The 23,486-nt window shown below is 45.8% G+C and overlaps 1 protein-coding gene across 1 annotated transcript; it reads left to right on the top strand.

Moving 5' to 3' along the window:
- Positions 1-4,339: 4,339 nt before the first annotated feature.
- LOC142557581 (neuronal acetylcholine receptor subunit eat-2-like) lies at positions 4,340-18,292 on the top strand. The gene is made up of 8 exons (XM_075669536.1): positions 4,340-4,468; positions 6,995-7,152; positions 9,301-9,345; positions 10,286-10,395; positions 12,669-12,801; positions 14,045-14,193; positions 16,062-16,288; positions 17,432-18,292. Exons 1-8 carry the CDS (start codon positions 4,402-4,404, stop codon positions 17,746-17,748), a joined length of 1,206 nt encoding a protein of 401 aa, XP_075525651.1. The 5' UTR covers positions 4,340-4,401; the 3' UTR covers positions 17,749-18,292.
- The last annotated feature ends 5,194 nt before the right edge of the window (positions 18,293-23,486 follow it).

Raw genomic sequence — 23,486 nt, 5'->3', positions numbered from 1 at the left:
CTCCACCGCTATCTCAAGGAATCGAATAAACAGAATTCAACATTTGCAGGGGTTATAAGACAGGAGGGGAGATCATGCTGACCTCCGGTGCAGCTTTCGGCGGCGAGGAGGAGGAAAAGCGTCGAGTTGTCTTTGTTGGGGATTCGAATACGCGAAAAGTAGAACCGGTGATAATGAAAAGGTAGGTTCGGGGCGAGCGAGTCTAGATTAGCACGCTTCCGGGGAAACTGATAGGGAAGCAATAGCGAAAGCGAAGGTGCACACATGGGACAAAATGGAGGAGAGGCACGTAGTGATGGTAATGGGCAGAGTGATTGACGTACTGCAAGGTCGGGGGACAGGGATCGTTATGCAAACAACCAAAGGGGTTACCGATCTGCTGAATGTCTCGAAGGAAGTGCAAACGGCACTTTGCATGGGGCTAGAGGCTGAAAGGCAGGGGTATGCAAATGAAAAGTGTCAAAGGTATGCAAACGAAAGCTGAGTCAAGCACGAAATTGCTGCAGCAAATTGCACACCTGTAGGCCTTATAACTCCTCATGAGCACCAGTACGAGTTTCATAAGTTACACCCACAATGACGCAGTGAGCTCCTTCAAACGCGGAACATTTAAGTGTTGTTACTAGAACTAACCCTGGGAGAGTTAGCCAGCGCCGCCACTCACAAAACTTCAATTCAAACAAGTTAATTTGATTATATATTATTATTTTTATTATATTATTTTTATTATTGCTTATAATAAATAGTTAATTAATAATTATTAATTAGAAACAATTAATTTATAATTTCTTTAATTCAATTAGTTAGTACAAATAATTTCCCCTGTCATAATAATTTTCCCTGTGTTGTCATTGGTGTCTTTGTTCGCTTCTTATGACATGCGGCACTTGTAGGCCTTATAACTCAATTCAATTATTCAATTCAGATCTGTTTATCGAACTGCTTGTGTTTCTTTTTCCGCATTATACAGTTAGATTTTGTTAGTTTGTGAAATTGTGAATGTTTTGCAACCTGTTTGAACGGTTTCCTTTACAGCTACTACAATGCTCGTCCGCGCTTCTACAATTATGCATTACGCGGTATTTAAAGTTATTGTTTATTATCTCTTTTTTGTATCTACTACTTAGTCTGCAATTGATTTGAATTTTCATATACTTATAATATGTTGCTTGATATTTAGCTGATAACTTTTGGTTATCTTTTTTCCTTACATTGTTTAACAGGAGCTCCCTCCGACAGTTTTATTATGGAACCTCCTTCTTCGCTTACGACATCTGTTCATACATAATCGCTATAACAATATGCTTTAATAAACCTTTAAGGCTTTCGAACTCCAGATGAGAAAAGGTTTGAGTTAGATGAATTATACCTATTATGATCAAGTCAGCTCTCTGAAACACCACCATTCCCGCTAGTATCGGCAAACGTTCTGCCGAGATAAATATTCCTCTACGAACACCGAATTCTGAACTCCGATTGCGTTATGCGTGACGGGACAACAGCGACCTCTGTGCACGCGAAACATGCGCGATCGTCTCATTCCTTTTTTCCTCTACACATCGATACCAAAGTTATACGTATGTTTAGTCACGGTTGGAAAGCTACAAGCACTATTACTATTACATCTTTTTTTGACACCTATGTGTATCGCTAACGTAGGTTTTTAATACGCGACCCTCCTCTGGGGTTTCGCGTGCCAAAACCACGACATGATTATAAGGCACTGCGTAGTGGGGTACTCCGGATTAATCCTGAACACCTGGGGTTATTTGTCGTGCACTTAAATCTAAGCACGCGGTGCGTTCTTGAATGTCGCCGCCATTGAAGCGCGCAACCAGAATTCGGTGATGGATCATGCGATGGGCTCACAAACGCCTCCAGTATCACCGTGAGCGGCGTGCAATCCCACGAAATGTTTATGTTTATGCGCCGCACGTGGCACAGCTTTAATGTCACGCAATGCTTGCGTTGACGCGCTTCACGCCACGCCCGAGATAAGCCGGAATGCAAACAGCGGTTTATGCGAGTGCGCGCAATAGAATAAAATGAAGAATTAATTAAATATGATCCACTATTGAATTAACAGGTCGGCGTGCTTGGAATGGGAGGTGGCTGGCGACAACCGACTTTGTCAGCGCCAGCATCTTGCAGCCTATCCATGCAAAAAAGCTACACAGTTTTAATTTTGGCCTTCCTCGTCACACTTTATAAGAAGGAAAGCGCAGCAGTTGCTTGACTATCAGGCTACCAACAATACAGATACAGGTGCTGTGAATGGTCAGAGCATTCAACAAAACTAGCTCCACGAACCAAAAAAAAAAAAAACGATACCGCCTTTACATTCATGACAATGCAAGTGAAGACAAAAGAGAAGGACTCGCCGTGGTGGCTTGGCGGATATGGCGTTGCGCTAAGCACCAGGCGGACAGATCAACTCCCGGCCATGGCTGCCGCATTTCGATGGGGGCGAAATGGAGAAACGCCAGTGTAACGTCCGTTAGGTAGAAAAAATTAATCTGGAGTCCTGCATTACGGCCTGCCTCGTAATCAGATCATATAGTTCTGGCACGTAAAACCGCACAATGGTTTCTTTTTTCACGAAAGATGACGTGCAACCTACCTGTCAGGCTTCGTAAGAAGTAAATCTATTTTTTTATCGTTATTTGGCAGGAAAATTCTAAAATCGGGACGTTTGGCTGTCCCGACTGGGTCAAGTCGGGACACGGGAAATTTACTCAAAAATTGGGATTGTCCCGCTGAATTCTGAATGGTTGGCAGCCCTAGTGGGAGCCCCCTACTCCCTGCTGCCTTCCCTTCGAGCAAATGGAGACATTAAGCACTGGTCGGTAGAAACTGGTCATGAGCATTTAGAGAGCACAATGCTGTTACTTGGTTGTTGTAGACACACATCCATTTCTTTCCCAGTCGTCATCGTAGTGTTCATCATTCTGTTTGTCCCATTCCTTCTTTACCCTGCGCCGAGTAGCAGGGCAGAGCTAAATTTTTTTGTTATTTCGCGAGATATTTGGCGAGGCATAATTTAGCAAGTATATAAAGAAAAGCAGAGCGCACCTGCTCTGGCCCATCCAAACCACGTTTCCAATAATAAATTATCTCTATCTCTCGCGATGTAACCTAAATGTCCGCTAGCCTTATACCACTCCTCGATATCCAGCGACGCCCCTGACGAGGCTTCACGTGACGAGTAACAGTTCGCACCTCATCGGGGACTAGGGAATTGACGACTGGAGGCAGCGCGCGCAGACGTTCGAATTTCCGCCGCTACTCGGCGATGCGAGTTCATATCTTAAGAAGGGGCGTCGTCAAGCTGTTGCCGCAGTGTCCTGTTCCTCCCCGCGCCTTCGCTTCCGCGCACGTCTGCAGTCCGCGTTTGAGAGCAGACGACGCCAGGTGGCAGACTATGGCACACAGCTAATGCGAACACCAAATTAATATTCCCGCACTGATCAGCTTAAGCGCAGTTTCGACATGAAGGCACCACAAGGCAGAAAGTGGGGAGAGTTGGGAGAAATAGCCTCGACAGTTTCTTTTCTTTTTGTTTACAAGTACGGAAATCCAACCGAGACCCAAGGTTCATGGGGAACATAGAGACTTGCAAGTGTTCAACAGTGGCCGAACAGTAAAATCCTCAGTCAGCTTTTGGCAACAGGACTTGTGTGTCAAGGCCTGCGTCACCAAGCCCCGTGGAAGACATGTCTCCTTGTCAAAACGTTGGAGCATGCTGAGGACTTTCTTGTTCGGCGAGAATTTTCCTGTATAGCTCTGCCTAACAGACCACACCAAACGCGTTTATTTGTGTGAAGTCAATGGTAAGTTATAGTTAAATTACTTAAATGCTAAGTATGTGTTCCCCTTAAGAGTGAACCATACCGCATACTTCGAGATCTTTGTATTCAAGGAAAAGAAGCTGGGGAAGAGTGCGTCACACATAATAAAAGTGCTGCGCAAATACGGCGTTCTGTCTGAACGTCGTTTCATGTACACACGGAATCGATTTTTGATTCGCCTGCCCTTCTGCAGAGTCCTTGACACACGCGCATTTTTGCGTCCACACACCGCGGGAATGCAGCCACCGAGCATGACATCGAGCCCGAGACTTCGTGCTCATCAGCACAGCGTCATATAGCCACTGAGCAGCTTTGGCGGGCTTCTTGAAATACGAAGTTTTGACCCATTGACAAAAGTTATTCAAGTTTGCTGGTTCTGACAGACGCAGGCGACCTATTGAGTGGAAGATACGGTATAGAGCGCGGGAATCACTGAAACCGAAGACAGACGACCGAACGCCTCCTGTGGGAAGTCGACGATGTCTTTCAGCAGTGCCGTGAGGCGTAATACGGTCGTTCTTTCCTCGGCGAGACGCCAGCTGAACAGCCGTCGATGGAAGTACACAACTCTCTCGTTCACCTTGCTTTATTTATCGGCACTGTCCTGGCTGCCCGAAACGGTAAGCAGTCCCATTTCTGTCTTGACAACGACATGTTTACAATGGCGCTCGCCGTGGCTGCTTTAGAACCCGTTCATCAGCGAAGAAGTCCGACGCTACTTTGCGAGCAGACGTAGCAAGAAAGCGCATGACCTCAACGACGACGATGACTACGACAACGTATTCGTTTACTTTTATACTTCATAATTTTCGCACGTTGAAAGACGCAAGAAAGGACAGCACGTACCAGAAACACATACGCAGGTCTTTCGCGTGGGTACGATTGGACATCGTGTCAAACACACACACACACACACACACACACACACACACACACACACACACACACACACACACACACACACACACACACACACACACACACACACACACACACACACACACACACACACACACACACACACACACACACACACACACACACACACACACGCACGCACGCGCACACACACACACACACACACACACACACACACCCACCCACCCACCCACCCACACACACACACAAACACGCGCGCGCGCGAAGGGAAACATAAAGAAGACAAATTAGTACAGCATCATCACCGTCGTCGGGGTTGTTGTGCAGTCGTCGTCACGAAGGTGTCATCGTTGCCCGTCATGATATGTTACCCATCATGCATGGCGCCATCGTTGTCATTATCGTACCGTTATCGTTGTAGGGACGTTGTCTCCGCCGTCGGGTCACCTGCTTCTTTTTACAGTCGCAATTAAGGCTTTCATTTGAGTGTGTTGCTTACTATTTCTTTTATTCACACAACCTTATAGGCCCATTGAAAGGTACTGACTAACGGGTATGACGCAATTTACAGAGTAGAAAAAAAAAGTTGGCATCAAATACAAAGGTAAGATAAGTAGTGCACACAAAGGCTACAGAGTTACAGTGCGCTGAAACATTATTACACAATATTAGGAGTACAGCGCATTCTGGTTAGTGCGAATATTTCGTGGTTTGGTGTGGATGCTATGTGGTCCGGAAGATCGTTCTCATGTTCAGTAGCCCGGGGCAATGCAGATGCGGTAAATGCTGGCGTTTGACCATGTATGCGCTTGAAACTGGGCGTATTGTGAAAACGTTGTCAGCTGCATTCGGGTAAATGAAGTGATAGCGGTTGTGACTTATGGATGTAAAAGCACCTGTGTAAAAGGCGTAAAACACTGATAGTACTGCGACTTATCAATAGCTGAAATGAAACGTTTTATTTTACTCACGTAATGCTGCAATGACGGTCGTACTCGCGCGAGACGATTCCGGTTGTTCTATTCTGGACAGCTTCCAACATGCGGATAAGGTAATCTTGATACGGATCGTACACTGGTAATACATTTGTAGCTTTTGTAAGCGGATAAGGCGTACCGATTAGTGCATGTTACTTTGTGTTTTTTTATTTATAAGCTGTTATTTGTAGCAGATGCAGTGGACAATGCACTGCATAAAGTTAGCTCCAAAACACATTCTCGAAATGTCGCAAATACGTAATAACAGAACCATTGGAGCTGAGGCAAGCGATATCGTAGACGACGCTGGGCATGTCAAGGGTGATGAGCGGCGAAGTCACAAGTGTGTGCCCTAGTTAGGTGTACTGGAGAAAGGTACATTAAATTTCTCTTAATTGTACTTCGGAACTTAGAAATGTTTTTGAACCATAAGTCATTTCAGAACCGTCGGGCGTAACAATACACACATGGTTGGAATTAAGTGTATTTGAAGGGAATGCGCACGATTGAGAAATCTCGATGTTACAGATACTTTGTGAATGCCTTAATATATCCATTTCGGGTGACTACTTTTTTTTATGGTGCTCAGTGGCTATGGTGTTGCAACTGTTGACAGTATATTTCAAGTTCAGAAGTGTTAACTTGAGAGTTGGTCGTAGCTGTCGCGCGCTCGCTGCTGCTCCTCGACACGTCGCGTAGCTACTGGTGGGTGTCCAAACGATGCGGAGAAGTTCCAGAGGAAGCGGGAACGCTTCGTTTCGTGGAGAATGCTTCCGGGCTAAAACAAGAAATGCACCTGGTCGCCTGAGCCCTCCTTTCATCAAAATCTGGTCCGCTTGATTTTAGGTATCGAATTGGCGAGGTCACGGAAGAGCGCCAGGTGTATGATATAAAAAAAGATCCATGTGCATGCAAGGCAGGATGAAATGTTTATGGAGCATGGAATCTGAGAGCAGACAGAATGTTTAAAACATGCTACGTGTATTGCTGTACGGGGCCTACCTAGTGGCTGCATTGTTTTAGTGGCTACAAGCTAAAACTGAGCTGACATATTCCACTTTCTCACGGTGCCATTATTCCGTAAATTTTGACCCTGCCCGTAGATCTTGTTGGGCTTGTGTGTGGGCATTGTTTGCGTGTACGCGTTTGTGTGCATGTGTTTGCCCATGTGCGTGCTTGGTGCACTTGTTTAAGCATCTGTGTTGTGTGTTCAACATTAGTCCCAAAATGCCGGCCTGTATGTCGCAAGTGAAAGCCGCAAAAAAGGAAACGTACTGTTCTTGTTTGCAGGAAACGATAATGACGGAAGCTACGAGCCCACTGCCCAGCGCCTTCGGCGGCTGCTCTTTCAAGAGAGGAACTACGACGCGACGTCCAGGCCCACGAACTCCACCTCCGAGCCGACCGTCATAAAGGCTTCCCTTGTGTTCAAGAGCATCATGCACGTCGTAAGAAAGCATTACTAAACCAAAGGGCCCAATGTGATAGATTTGATGGATGGTCCGAAATCTTGATCCGCCGCCACACCGGCGATCCATTATGGGTCTGGACTTCAGGCTGCACACTTGCCCATCATGTCCTCTGCCTCTTTTCTATCTCATCATCGTCAGTCACATTCATTCATTCATTCATTCATTCATTCATTCATTCATTCATTCATTCATTCATTCATTCATTCATTCATTCATTCATTCATTCAAATAACTTTATTGAGTGCCCTGCGATTTGGTGGGGTAGGCCTGGTCCCCGCCTAGGTTTCGGCCAAGGTTTGTCACTCATTTTGTTCGACTTTCTTTCCCTCTGCCTGTTTTCTTGGCCTGGAGTAGCTCGATGGACGAATGAGCCTCAGGCTGACCCCTTCTGCCTGTCATACTGTCACGTTGCAGTGACGTAGAAGAATCGAACGCTGCCAAGGCCATACGTGCGGTGCACGCTGCTATTGTACCCGTAATAACATCACCGGACTTTTCTCTCTCTCTCTTTATGGAAATGAATGATGGAACAGCTGTGTGTAGAGTCAGAGCTCAAGAGAACGCCGACGGGACAGGGACACAAAAACCGGACAACGACACCATCATGTCCTGTTCCCGCTCTCTGAAAAGGACGCTTTATCTGCCCCCCCCCTCCCCCCTTACTTTTGCTAGTTTCTGGCTGATGCTGTTTTGTACAGTACAAACATGTTCTATAAAGACTATTCGCTACCGTACTACTCCCTATCGTACTACCGCACTGAAGAAAATGCGAAGTACGAGTTCGCTCGGTCCATCGCCTCCAGACGTAAGCGGACGCCCGTGATATCATATTAAAGAGTACTAGTGTGACAAGCTTCCTGCTCGCTTTCCTCCCTTTCGTGCGCAAGACTGCGCCGCCATCGCCATCTCACCTAGACACGCTTACATTCGCACATACAACATATGGCGCGTGGCGACAGTTTTATCTCCCTTGGACTTTATACGGAACCTCACGGCGACACCAGTAACGCGCCTGGAGTGTCCGTATAATTGCTACCGCAATGAAAAAATCTCGGTGCACTCAGCAAGTTGTGGTGGTGGTATCAAGGTCATCAACGGAATATTGAAATAGTGGCTTCAGTATAATGGATTTGGATAAAAGCCTTTGCACAGAGTAGATAGAAAGTTACGCTAACCTTCATCCATTGCCCCTATTCCATTAGGTGCAATGTTCAACAATAGTTCTGGGTCGCCGAGTAGAATCTGATTGCCGAAGAAAGTGGTTCGCTAAAAGATGGAGGAAGTGGTAAAAGGCGTAGTGCGCCAAGAGTGAAAACAATCAGAACTGAGGGACTATGCATATACGAAGGCATGGGACAATGAAATGAAAATATAGGGGGACAATTATTTACTCTGTTCTTTATTTATAGAATAGTATGCTTTACTTAGTATATAGAAATAAATCTGAATGTCAGGTGGTTGGCGATAATGTTCGCATTCATAATAAAGAAACAGGAAGTAGGATGGGGAAGAAAGGACAAACTGCCACCTGCAGGAGCCAAACCCACAACCTCCCAATGATTCGAGCCGTCCACTTTCTTGGGTATTTACGTGCACGTATCTCTAAGCCAGCCTTGCCAGTGTTAGTCAGCGTCACTGGAAAGTTAAAAATTAAATTCTCCGGTTTTAGGGGCCAGAACCACGATATGATTCTGAGACACACCATAGTGGGGGACTCCAGAATAATTTGGACCACCTGGGGTTCATTAACGTGTCCCTAAATAAGTGCACGGGACCTTTCGTACTTCGCCCCCTTCGAAATGCGGCTCCCGTGGCCGGGATGCGATCCCGCGACCTCGTGCTTAGCAGCCCTACACCGTAGGCCACTCAAAAGTCATGTGCTCGGCTACCATCTGTGTAGAGGACGGGGGGGGGGGGGTTGTTTTTTTCTTCACCTTCAATTTCAATTTTCATTCAATTAAACGAATGACATTTATCGGCAGTTCAATTGCCATCAGTAATTTATTGCGCAGGTCAATGAAAACGAAGTTGTTCATGCCACCAATGATTTCAATAGCCTCATTTTCTGTTGGAGCCGCGCGGGAAGCTGAACAACCCAATAAAATACATTTATCTCACTTTCAGAGGGGTGAAAGCGACTGGTTTACGGGTGTCCTGTGGCTGGGTGTGGTAAGTGGTCCCGTACATTTGTTTATTTGATTTATTTATTTACAAGTGAAACGTGACCTGTAGGCAAGAATAAAGGATGTAGGAGAGAACCATGGCGGCTGGATGCCATATATCTTTGTATAGGCAAATCTACAAATCTACAAATTATCTATGACAGCGTAGTGCTATACATATCTTTGTGTGCGCTTAAAGTATGTATAAGTGAATCATGACGTCTGAAGAACATATATCTATTCATATTAACAAATAAAATGAAATAAGTTAATACCGGCCGAAAGGTCACGTATTTGTTACATTAAAGAAAGTATGGCTTAGGTATTTTAGGTATTTTAGGAACAACTTAGGCATTTCTTCTAACGATCTGTAAATAATGAGCTACGACGGATCACATATTGAACATCTAACCTGATGATTTATAGTACCGCCAGATTCGCTTATAATAATTTTCTTTTACCGAAAGAGAACTACAAATGCATTTTCTATGGGGAGACCAACACGAAGGTTTAATGTATGTGCTTTTTTTTTCTTTCATGACTGCTCTTGTACAAACACGTATAAATTCTTGTATTTTTCTCATATCTATGCGATTTCTTTCTTACGCTTGCCTTGTTACTGAAACCTTGTTATTTTTGTAAATAACTTGTTATTTTGTTCTCTTAAGATTCCTTCCACTTAAGATTCCTTCCACTTTTCCACTTTGATCTTACTGATATGCTACTGTTGTTTCGAGTTGTTAACTATCAAAATTGTCTTTTTGCAGGAGGTTCTGAGGCAGTCGTTGACTATGGGACCTCCTTCTGTATGAAACATACCTGTAATATGACCAAATTTTTAGAGAATAAATTATGATTCTGACGAAAAATAGCAAGCGAAAAATGCAAAATGGGATCTTTCGTCAGCCCTGCTCATTCGTGGTTACGTTGCTCGCTGCATGCTGCAGTTCTGGCGCGATCACCGGTTGACTTGGAACAAGGAGGAATACGACGACACCGTGTACCTCGATGTTCACAAGAGCCAAATATGGTCGCCCGAAGTGGACCTTCTCAACGTGTAAGTCTTAGGGATGGGCGAAAAAGTGATAATTTCTAATCCGATGTAATACGAACATGCAAAATATACGTACATCAAGGGCCCTATAACGTAAAACTATTCCAATATGTTTTTATTCGAATCTCCTGACATAAAATGTACGTAACCGCCGACGCAAGCGCCGGGCGGTCACCTGCAGGCTTGTTTGAACAGACCAATCAAGCCCTCTCCTCATTCACAGGAAGTCACTTTTGTTTGCTTGAAAAACGAATAGCATTGCTTACACTGAGCGGCTTGTCTTATTTAATTGGCTGACAAGAGGCAAGGAGAACGCTCAAGTGGAGAGGGATTCAATGGGGCAGAGCCAGTGCAGTGAAAATCGATAACCGGATGAAGAAGGTGGTGCCGGCGTCTGCGATTGGTCCGTTTCCCCTTACTTAGCTTGCGGTGGCTGGTCGAAAATAGCGGCGGCATGGAACGGAAGCTAAAAAATGACGCTAAAATGGATCCTCAGCAAAGAAGAGTTGGCAGAATGAGGTCGTAAACGTGCCGACAGTGCTCGAAAATGTTATACGGCCACACAAAAAGTTTTACTATACGCAAATAAATCCACGCTCTCCGGCAGGTGCGAGTACCGTGCGCCTTAGCGATCGGCGGCAGCCATCTTTTATTTCTTTCGGAACGGGGCAGCCTACGGCTATTCAGAAGAAAATTCAGTTTTGTTCGGCATATTAATGCATCTTTAATGCGTACACGTCACTTACACAAAAAAGAACCCTACCTATATATACGTATCAGCATATGTCACCTTGAAAGAGACGAGTCCACTTCTCGAAACGTTGGCCACTTTTACCTTGTTCTCGTTTGGTCATCGTCTTGAATTTCAATCTCCCGCCTTCCCCGTGCTCTCCTGAATTACAACACTCCTTGTGTTTTTGTCCTCTTAACGACCGTAGAGAGCCATCTTATCCAGGCTGTGCTAAACCGACTGGATTAGAGCGATGTTCAGAGGCAAATTCTCTGGGATCATAAGATTGTGCGACGAAGGCTCACGGAGCAATGCAAGCATTGCTATGAATTAAGAAGTTGGCTGGACTCAGTAATTAGTTGTAGACGTGGTGGGCAGCTAGTCCTCCCTCACCCTTCTTTCTTTTCTGCCCTTAATTCAATTCAATCCAGGTTTTATTTATGGGTAAGAATGTTCCAGGAGCTGTAAAAGTAAAGCCAAACGATCCTGACGGGGTCCTTCGCCCTTGTGAAACCATTAACCACTGTTAAGCCCCCTTGATGAGTAGCCAACTGGACGTACAATCGTGAGCGATAGGACCGAGAACACCGAATTCGTATTTCGATCAAAATAAGGCGAGCACTTGCCTAGGTTGCAAGAAACAAACGCTATTATTGACGCTTCGGGACAGTCACAGGTTTCTTTTCAGCGATGAAAAGCAACGCTAAAGACCCGAGTAGCTGCCCCGAAAGTTCAATTATACGTTTTGTTTCTTTTACCATTATAAGCGAGTGTTCGTTTTAATCACGCACCTCCCTCACCCGACGCGCTTTAGTTGTACATTTTAACTACGAAGTCGTCTGTAAGCGAGTATTATTCTTATTCCAGTGCGAACTAAAATCCAATAACTCGTAAGAACTAGCTTTTCATTTGACCATTCAGGGCACGTCAAATTGGCGATTCACAGGGGTGGCGCCATCGGTCGTGACTGCAGCGACCAAGGCGCGATTACCGGCGACCGGCGTTCACACTGGCGAGCGAGGCCAGCCCACCATCACACTGAAATGTCTCGAGCTTGATGCCGTTCACATCAAAGCGTACCTCTATTAGTGTGTGAAATTAGGCGTTGGCGTATACACACGTCCCGTTCCTGCGCATCTGATTGGCTCAGCGGCTTTGCGACTGCTGTCGCGCCACCGAATAACTGAACAGTGAGCGACTGGCCCAAAACAGTCGCGTTTCCACCGAAGCGACCAAAGCGACCAAAGCGACCAAAGCGACCAAAGCGACCAAAGCACCCATTTGTGACCATTTACGACCATGTGCGACCGACTCGGTTGCGCGACTCTACCAGTCGCCCGAGTGAATGAGTCCTCAGTCTCATAGAACACCCTTATGCGGGGCATGCATGCTTAGTAGGTGCCACCTTTTGAAAACAAATTGGCCGTTATTTTTCAGATTGCTCACAACTGTGCGTCCGGTTGACACCCATACATTTAATCGCTATCTCTCGCTCTCTTTCTCTCACGCACACACTCTTCCAGACTAACACTGCCTCTCTCTGCAGAGTGAGCGACAAATTCGACCCGTGGAACGATTGGCTCACCATAGATTCCAATGGCACGGTTTGGGCCTATTCCACTGCCAAGTTCAAGTTACCCTGCCCCGTCGGTGGTGGAAAGTTTCAGACCGACGAGCAGGTACTTATCGACCTTGCTTCGGAGGAAGTCCCTTAAAGAAAGCGCAATGGTAGAACTACGTTTAGGTATTACCATTAATTTAGTAGTATCATTGTCGAACTGCGCACAAAATACAAATTTTGTATTGTACCTATATTGTGGCTGTTTACATACATATATATATATATATATTAGTGACAGTCGTTGTTTTGTTCCCGGTTTAGCACTCTTGCATCGCAGTATTTGTGCCACCTTGTTCGTCTATCTCTCGCGCGTTGTGCGAAGTTACCTTGTGTTTTATTGATTGTAAAGTGACATTTTCTTATAATTGTCTCTTAGTTTTAATGTCTTTCCCCGCTCAAATTATACCCAATCGTGCTCTCGTTTTATTTATCTTTCATTTACGTTCTCTCGCAAATATTCTAAAAATATTTTTATTTGTGCGCATGTACTGTGACCTCATAATTATTCCTTGGCGCGTTAAATAGAAAGCTGATTATCATTATTGCGCACTTTCTGCATGGCCTTGTTTGCAGCAGTCACTATCCCGTGGGTAGACGTCAAAACAGATTTAAGTAGTATTCTGCCTATAATGCCATAATTCAGAGTTCCTTCCCTGTGCGTTGTGCATGTGTAGATAACCAATTTGTATAATTAACTTCATTTTACACCCGCATCCTCGTTTTCTTTTTCCCTGTTTGTTTCTCTCCCGTAAATTGTTTTGTCTGGCACATTTGTGTTTTGTATACGTAGTGCCTTTTCTATTACTATTGAAGTATACCAGTACCAAGGCTCTGTAGCTGCTCCTGGGTCCTATAGTAAGCACTTGATTGATTCATTGATGACCGAGAGTTGAAGAACGGGAAAGAAAGCAGGCTGGCCAATGAAATCGTAAAGGTCTAAATGGTTACGTGCTGTTCAGGACGGAGAGGAGGGCAATAGCGTTAGGAACAAGGAAGGGTGAGAAGGAAAAAGCAAAGAGGGGACCAAAGTCAAAGAGTGGACAAAAGTCAGCACAGGTCATATGAATTAAAGAGCAATAGTTATTTGAGCTGCACGAGAAAATTTTGCTTCCGTACTAGCAAAATGTTCACTCTTTTGTTATAAGGCTTGGCTAGCTAGAAGACGATGACTGGCAACGCCGCACTGAAGATCCGGAATTGTCTTTCATGGAGGAAATGCTCTTCCCTATTCCCAACATTGCCCGTCTGCGCTGGTCAGTATAAATGCATGCTCTCAGTTCAGCTTCGGGGGCCACTTGCAGGTCTGCACCATTCGGATGGCGTCAGACATGTACGACAGTAACGAGGTGACGCTGCTGGAAGGCGAATTCTGGGAAGAGCTCCAGACAGCCGGCAACACGGAGTGGGACCTCACCAAGATGTCCTACACCAATCACACGGAATTCAATAGGTGAGTGCACTCATTACAAAGGAGGAGGAAGAGGTCGAAATAACTTTATTGTGTGCCCTGCGAGTTGGTGGGTACGGCCAAAGGCCCCGCCTAGGTGACGGCCAGGAGTTCGTGGGTCCTGGCGGCATCCTCGGCCCCTTCTGGACGGCCCATTATTGATCCTCGAGGGCGGGGCTGAGCAGCGCGGCCTCCCAGCGCGTCCGAAGGCTGTTGCTAGAGGTCGCGCTCTCGTTATTGTTACATTCTCATAATATATGCTCTAGAGTGTCTCTGCATTCGCATGTGTTGCATTTGTCCGTTTTATATATATCCGGATAGATGACGTGCATTACAAAGAAAAGAAAAGGAAAAGTTTCGTGGTCCTTGAATAACCGTACTAACATCTACAGATTAGATTAGAATATGTTTTTTTTAACTTTCCAAAACCACGATATGATAATGAGGCACGCCGTAGGGGGGGGGGGGACTCTGGCAATTTGGAACCACCTGGGGTTCTTTAACGTGCCGCCTTGTCTAAGTACACGGGTGCTTTCGCATTTCGCCCCCATCGAAAAGCGGCCGCCCAGGCCGGGATTTGATCCCGCGACCTTGTGCTTAGCAGGCCAACACGATGGCCACTAAGCAACCACCGACGGGTTCTGACATCTACCGAAAAGCACGAACATTCTAGAATTTCCTCCAATTGCTTGATATTCTTCAGCTGCATATTTATGTACACATTCAAGAAATGATGTTGATGAATTAACTGCCGTTGGTGTGCACGTTACATCTGTGTCTATGCACGAATGTGTCGTTTCATTGGTCAGCCCGGTCGTGTAGAGTAGCATTCCGGGTGAATAGACAAACAGGCAGACAAACTTTTATTTGTATCGTTAAGATGATGTTTGGTACGCAAACAAAAAGCCTTACACAGGCTTGACGAGGGTCTAAGCCACTTACAAAAAAAAAATGACTTATACGGACATACATAATAATAACTACAAAGTAGGAAATTACGCAGCAATAAGAACCACAAAAAATCCAGCTGTATAAACAATTAAAAGATAGGTATTTTACAAACAGATCTCCAGGGTAGACTATACAGGCAAAAGCCAACAATATTCACTGTCTTAAAGGACAGAGAGAATCATTGCATGAATTTAATAAAAAGGGTATTCGATAAGAAAGCGCCTGTCTACCATATTTCATACGTATTTTTGGTTTAAACCAATTGCAGTTGGTTGTGAATTTTATATGTACGTTTTATGCTTTCGCTTGGGTAGCTTAAGAAGGCATACATTAGGCATAAATCTTTAGAATACAGAATCTCTCTCTCTCTCTCTCTCTAAATATATAATCTATTCAAGGATGTCGATCCCAAATGATCGTAAAGGAGTGTATGTGTGCTTTCATTTCTTTTTCGTTACTTGTTATTGCTTTCCTGTGCCATTTATGTCATGTCTGTCTACCCAGTGACTACGAAATACTGAAGAAAAACCGGCAATAGAATATGGAAATATTTGCAGTACAAATACTGGATTATAAAAGTTATACAAAAGGGGATAACAGTGCCAGCGGTGTGAATCAACTTAGTGTATCTCTAATTAAACGAACTTATTGAATGTGCTTCACGTTGACGCTGCACATCATCTCGGAGCGACGTTACTCCATTGGTCGCTGTACTAACCGCATAAATCGAACGCACCGAAGATACTGAGGCCGCATTTGTCAAAGATAAGTTGATCCACTAAAACTTTGTGAAGTCTGTCCGAAACACTCCAATCTGGTTCAGCGATATTTGTGCACGGTGTAGTTCCATCTGTCGGCCCTAGCATTTTGCCTCCAGGATAGCAACGATTACTACTGTTACCTGGTCTTTCTCGAGCCAGGTCCTTCCTGGACGTGTCGTTCCACTTGCGGAGGTTGTCGAAACGCCACCGCTACGCCGTCAACGTACCCTTGGTGGCCGTGACGCTGGTGATGCTCTCTGCCTTTTGGATGCCGCCAGGTTCGGACCGTAGGCTTACGCTCGTCGGCCTGAACTTCCTGGTGGTCGCGATAATGCTGGACAGGACGACGACGCACCTCGGGCTATCGGTGGCGACGTCGAACACATGTGAGGACATGGTTGGTTTTGTGCCATCAAAACAAACCCATAACCCCCCCTCCCCTCACCCTCCTACGGAGTAAGACATTTAGGAGGGGAAACTCCCGTCAACGCGAGCGAGCGCGGGCGACCAGATAAGGTCACAATTGTTGTATGCGCCGACGGGACCGTATGCAGTGGCGGCGCCATGCGGCGCGTCGTAGAAGCCGCAGCGAAAAAAAAAATGCAGCGCCCGGTCAGGCTGCTCCGGCGCGCTCTCAACGGCGGTAATTTCTTTACCCGCCGCTGGGCGCCGCCAGCACGATAACGGCTCCGCGGGCTTGTTAGTTTTTCTGGTCGCTGCAAACAGCGGAGCTTCCTCTCCTAGATGTTTCTTGCTCCGTGCCCCCTCCCCACACCCACACCCACGCACTCGCTCGAATAGAGGTATTACTGTACTGTTTCCCTATACTCACAGCGACTGGCATATCGACCAGTCTCCGCATTTTACGAATAAAGGTACGAAGTATAGTCCATATTTCGTGCATTTCAAGAAAGGAAACATATCACTCGCTATAGTAGGTGTCGAAGAACCTAGCGCGACATTGTTCTCTCATAAACATTGTTCTACTGTAAAAACGTTTCTTGGCCAGTCCCCTACGGACGGCATGCGCCACTTGTGCAGAGGAATAACAGCAGTGAGGTCGTATTCGGTTGGATACCATACACTTAGGAAGAGGAAAGGAGAAATACAGGTAATAAAATGGAAAGATAAATAGAATGACGAAGATGCAGTCAGTGTGGACGTACTTGCATAGGAATATCCTCTGACAACCACTGGATTTAGTACCACAAAGTCACCTGTAAAAAGCACGAATGTGCTTTTCTGGCCTTCGAACATGCATGCAAGAGTGCCTAGGCCGAGCTTCAGCGATATTTTCGCTCCAGAGGCGTCTGCCACTCAAGCAGCTGGGACTAATAGTTCGCAGAGCACATCGTTGATTGTTGAAGGATGGACAGTGGCCCGCAGGGTTCTCTGTTGTCTCGTCACACCGGAAAAAGTTGCGCGCAGCGCTGTTGGACATTCTGATGAGGAATAATGAGCTTTTGACAACTTCAGTAGCGCCAATACACCCACATCGGGCTAAAAACGATTATTTCTCTCTCTCACAGTCCTCTTCCTGGGTACGGTGGCGGTCGTGCAAGTGGTCACCGCAGCCGGAAACATTTTCGCTCTGAACCTGCTGTCTTCTAGGACAGGCGTCAAAGTTCCAGATGTCCTACACCGCGCCCTGTTTGGAACAGTCGGAACTGTTCTTTGCCTAAACAACCACGAGCAGGAGACGTCGGTGCGACCACGAGATGTGATGCACCCATTGACATTCGACGACAGTCAAGATCGAAAACGGCGCTGGATTCTTTTGGCTCAAGCCGTAGACCGGCTGCTGTTCATCCTGTTCGGATTCACGGCTATCGGTCTCTTGGCGTGAGCCATCAGTTTGTTCACAAGAGAGAAGTTGCATCGGCTCTGCAAACTTGAGCCGATATGAACGCCGGTAAACCTTACTGGTGGGCCATTTGCTAACGGTCGTCCTGTCTTCCTTTCATTTTGTTTGTGTAGATGGCCCACTGAGATTTCAAATTTATTATGTATCGCAGACACACACAAACACACACACACGCAGACACGCACACACGTACCACAACTACGCGAAAGGAAAGAGAAATATAGGTGTCCTGAACTCCGAATTTAATATTTAGGTGTCCCCGGGCAAACTACACTGTCAGCCGCCATACATTTGTAGCGGGAAATAAAAAAAAATGTTATTGGGTTTTACGTGCGGAAAACACGATATAAATACGAGACACGCTGTAGTGGGGAACTCCAGGTTAATTTTGATCCCCTGGGTTCTGTAACGTGCACCGAAGGCACAGTACACGGGCGTTTTTGCATTTCGTGCCGGTCGAAATGCGGTCGCATCGGCCGGTATTCGATCCCGTCACCTCGCGTTTAGGAGCGCAACACCAAAGCCGCTAGGCCACCACGGCGGGTACGTTTTTACGGAGCTTGATCGCAATTCTTTCGCACAAACGCGTCTTGCGAGCCACGTTTACAATTAAGCCTCGGTACACTCTTCCTAGGGATCATTGACTGTTCGGTACATTAAACTCCTCTCAATGAAAGCAGTCATCGACGAGGTTAGCTAGAACGTAATCAACGGACATTGTCAAGGTCCATTGGTTGAGATTCAAGTGCATCAGGCACTTAAAGTGACGGACGGGTCCACGGGCACTTGTCGGTGGTTCCGAAATGTCAGAATTCGAACCCTTATCCAATTCTGCAATAGGAACGTGTTGCAGGTAGGACCTACCTCTGTGGTTTCCCTCTCTTGGTCCCCTTGCGTGCCCGCAGTGTCACAGAAGAATGGCATTTGCCTTCTCCTTGAACGAGAAGGTTTTCCAGGGAAGCGTGCTGTTTGCATTCTTTGAGAACGAAGCTCAGGTCTTCTTGGAAGACCACTCCGTGCGTGCTTCACGCGAGTCATTTATTACTTGTCGACTTCAGGAAATGCTGCCTCCCGGAATCGGACTATGCGCGGGAATTGTTTGTGACTCGTAACTGCTGCAGCGCAAACAACGAATACGAAGTGTAGGCATGAAACGAGAGGACCAGCGCACGGTACTGTCGTTTTGCGCCTCCCGTCGGTCTTCGCTGCTTGCGCTGCAGTAATTATTAATCAATGCCAACTAGCCAAATTCAACCTTCTCTCAAATTGTTTGTGACGCTAGACATGGTCTTGGTGGAAAGTGGGCCGATTTTACCGTAACTTGTGTTCCCACTGACACTATATACTGCATCGCATTCTTCTGAACCGGCAAACCGTTCTTGCCCTGTATGCAATCGTCGGTGCTGTTCGTGGCATTGCTCCTGGACCACTGAACATTTACTGGGCACCGACGATCCTCATGGTTGATAGGCAACCTGTTTCTAGATGCCTCTTTCCATGTGGAAGGAAGGAAGTTCTGTTGGATTCGATAAAAGGACAAACCGAGGTTGACTGCCGGCACGCTGTGGCTGCGTCTTCTGCACGTTCGAAACTATGTATTCTGCTCCCAGCGTCAGCACCGCTTGTCTTTCCCGGGTGCGTCTGATCTTCCCGGTCACTAGGGAGTCTTTCGACGTACCCGAGGAAACGCAGTTCATGCTGATAAGACACTTCTTGGAAGACGCGTTCTTCTGCGCAGACGAGACATAATTTTTGTGGTTCATGGGCAGGTTAGGCATCGTCTTGTGTCTCTTCTGTGCGATTGCGAAAGCTAGCTCCAAGGCATCCAGAGAACCAGTGGTGGTCGCGGATCAATTGAGTTTTGGTGCTTGACACACGGACGAAGCGCCGTTTGTGGAAGAGTTTGAAGGTAAGTTGTCCGCAGGCCTTTTTCAAAGGATTCACGTTGTTTTCAATTTGAAGCTACTGGGGAAATTGTGAAAACACTGTACGCCAGTCCAGAAGACACATGTAGAGCAGCAGTCTCAGTGAAGGCGTACGGGATGCCACTTCAGCCGAGCTGGAGGATTATTCTAGATTCTCGACTGCATTTGACATCGCTTTCCCTCTAGCCGTTGCGTCTACATCGGAGTTGCGAAGTCCATCCCCTCTTCATGCAATTCTCACTCAATTCCGGAGAGTGAAATCTCTATAATTCCACGACTTTCAACTCCTTGGAACAGTGAGGTTAGACCATTCTGAATTCTGGGATGTCTGACCTGGTCTATTTAATTTCGCCAATTCCAGTAAATAAAGCACTATCCCAATAATTGTGATCTGAAATGAAGGAGCTAAAACGACGGTGGACGAAGAAGGAACACACACACACACACACACACACACACACACACACACACACACACACACACACACACACACACACACACACACACACACACACACACACACACACACACACACACACACACACACACACACACCGTCGCTGTCCACCATTCCACCGTCGTTTTAGCGCCTTCATTTCATATCATGCTCAAGCAACACGCCCAACTATCCATCCTGACAATAATTGTGCTTGCGAGCGCAACAACAACATAAAAAACGTAACGTACTCTATGAGAACCAAGACGCTTTGCGGCCTCTTAAGTCTTCAGGGTGTTGCTCCCTGTAACATCTCTAATTTTTGGTCTTTCGAGTAAGGCAAAGTACAAGATAATGTTATATCGTATTTCTAGTGGGGGAGGGGGAGTGCAACTATTTCAGAGAAGAAAACAGACGAGCAAAATTAAGTTGTTAGTCGTCACTGTATCAGAAGCTGCTGTTGCAGTAAAGTAGCTCGGAGCCGAAGAAATCGCTGAAGTCAGCTGCCTATTTTCGTTTCGAATTTACTGGTATATTATTGAGCATAATTTTTTGCGCACTTCTTTGGCCGCCACATAGCACGCCTCCTGTGTACTCGACATGGTGCAAAAAAAAAAAAAATTACCGCGGCAGAGGTAGTCGCCTATAGGCTTGGGGTGAAAGAATCGTATTGAGTGAAAATTTAGAAATGCAACAAAGTAGCCAAGTGGAGTTCAATATCATTGTCAAATTTACCAGTTTTGTAGTCTCGCCTGAAATGAACACTTAGCGATCGCTCCCATTTAGGAATCTCGAGCTCACATTCCATCTCAATTCCAGCTACCAGACTGGTGGCCTCATTTCATTCCCATTCCATCCCAGGTTTTTAAAAATGTGGAATAATACCGGAACGATTCCAACTCCAGAGTCGCCACTCACCAACTCTGGTCTAATTACGCTGGCAAAGAATAGCCCGCGAACTGGGAACTGGAACGACGTGGCAGGTTATTAATTCACAGCTGAATTTCCGGACACAGAAGGACGAGGCCTTCTGCGCGTGAGTTGTGATTGTCATTGTGATTGGCACTACGCAAAAAAAAAAAAACAGAAGGGCGACGGGGCACGCCTGAGAAGGTTAACCACTGCTTCTTCGTATGATAAGCACTCGGTGTTTCCCTGACCTTGAGAATGCTGCGACACAAGGATGTTTGAGGTCTCCCTCACGAAGTTACGTTGCCGCGTTCTCTCCCGGGAATTGTATTTACACTGGTCGGATTCGGTGCCCTCCGTTTCGTGCTCATTTTTTTTTTGTAATGAGGAAGAAACAATTCATTACTTTCTCCTATCTAATTATTTTGAAGCTACCGCAGCCCTCTTCTGACTGACCAACTCTGGGCTGTCCAGCAGGCCCACGATGCAGCCGAGAGGCTCGGTCATCCGGTTCCCACGTGAGTGCGGCCCGTTTCGTCAAGACTCATCATCTGCAGGACTTCATTAAAGTTTTGCCATACCATACCATACCGCTTCGAAGAATTGACCTGCATTCAGCAAAACCTGTTATTCTTTCGCTTGGATCCTCTAATCCGGGATACAAGCATAGGGACGTTTGCTGCACTGCCCAGGAGCTTCTTATTGAGTCCATCCAAATGGCCTGTTAAATTTTTATCTCTTTTCCTTTTCTGTGTACCCGTACGTGTACAGCACGTTTCTTGCGCTTAAAATGATTCGCAATTAACAAGTATGCGGGCAGAGAAACACTTGAATTGAACTGGGTCCGTATTCATAAAAGAGGAATTGTGCTAGAATTATTCGTAACAGAAAAATTTCCGCCAGTCCTGATGCTGAAATATATTATTGGGTAAGGTGATTGGTCAATGGCAAAGAACACGAACGAGAAAGCTTTGTGAGATCAGTCCCTTATTTTTTTATTTCCCTCCCTTCCAAAGAAAGACGAAGTGAAGACAAGGCGGATATGCATGACGCGTACTCGGCTCCCTCATAAAACAGAACAAAATGTAATGTGCACCACTCATATCGGGTTGGAGAAAGTTGGAACTGAATACATAAACGAAGTCAAAGCAGTGGATTTCAGTCGGTACAATGCGTGTGACAAACATAATGGTACACACGCAATATAGATAGCATGAAATGCAAATACAACATTATGCGAATGAGGATTGTGGGTGGTAAACGTAAGAAGAAAAAAAGAGCACTTGACAACAACATAGCCATAACAGTCGAATACAAAGGTATAACATATGTTATTGTCACTGAAGGTCAGTGATAATTAACCCTTCTTTATTACCTGTTTGAAAGTGTTTGGCAGATAGATCGTAGTTATCTTGAACAGAAGATAATGAAGTAGCGTAGGCGTCATATAGCCGTAATTTGTACGGCCTCTAGTGATTATAGGATATTTTATTTTGATACCACAGTTTATCTCGAAATGCCGGAACTGGCATCCTCGACGTCATCTTGACTTCATGACAAATAGCAAAGTTTGCTGACGTTGTTATAAAGGTGGATGGTGATGTTGCGTATGAAGGCAAGCAAGAGCGCAGGGTGCATTTCTTCTGGCTACGTTCGCGTGCTGCTGTTGCAGGAATAATAGGAACCGAGGAATCCAGTCTGTTATCGCAGTCATTACGTCATGAAAATCCACTTCCAAGTTTCAGAAAACGAAACTGCTTCAGTAGAAGCAAGTAATATAATAACTAATTTAGCTTGCTCTGACGCTAGCCAGTATTTCAGGCGCAGGAATTTCGGAGATTGCGCTTTCGGCCATCTCTCCAACTGCGCCCGCAATACACCACCGTAACTCAATGGACAGTTTCTTAAAAAAAAGAGAGAGTGATAATTCAAAGGACCACCCGAATTTCAACAACTTTCAGTTAACCACGGGGAGAGGGTACTCCCGTCTAATAACGTGTGCATTTTATGCACTTAGTCGTTCTGTTCTGTTCAACTTATACAGGACGACTGTTCCCAGAAAAAAACCCCGCTGTGCTTTTACAAAGTCTGTTTTTTCCGACACCACAAGAGGGTTGAAATGTTCTCTTTTTAGCACAGATAAAGATCGTCTACGTCTAAAAAGCCGATATATATGGAAACGAAGTGTGTGTAAGTAGCTCATCTTGTGAAAACATAATCGAGTGATGCTCAATGGCAGCATCCATGTGGCCTCGACGGGGACACTCAGAAAGTGGCTGCCGTGGCGTCAGAGATCGAAGAGACGCACCTTTCGCCGTTGTGATCTCGGAGGCCACGGTGGCTGCGATATATTTCTGTCAACAACACTAGAAGGGAATCTGGCCCTATGTTTTGCCTTCGTAACCATCACGGAGGTTCATTCAGCATTGTATCGATGGGCAGTGAATGGA

Source organism: Dermacentor variabilis, chromosome 9 (genome assembly GCF_050947875.1).
Source record: "Dermacentor variabilis isolate Ectoservices chromosome 9, ASM5094787v1, whole genome shotgun sequence".
Taxonomy (NCBI): Eukaryota; Metazoa; Arthropoda; class Arachnida; order Ixodida; family Ixodidae; genus Dermacentor; species Dermacentor variabilis.
The sequence above is the reverse complement of the archived record's forward strand: the minus strand, read 5'-3'. Positions and strand labels throughout refer to the sequence as shown.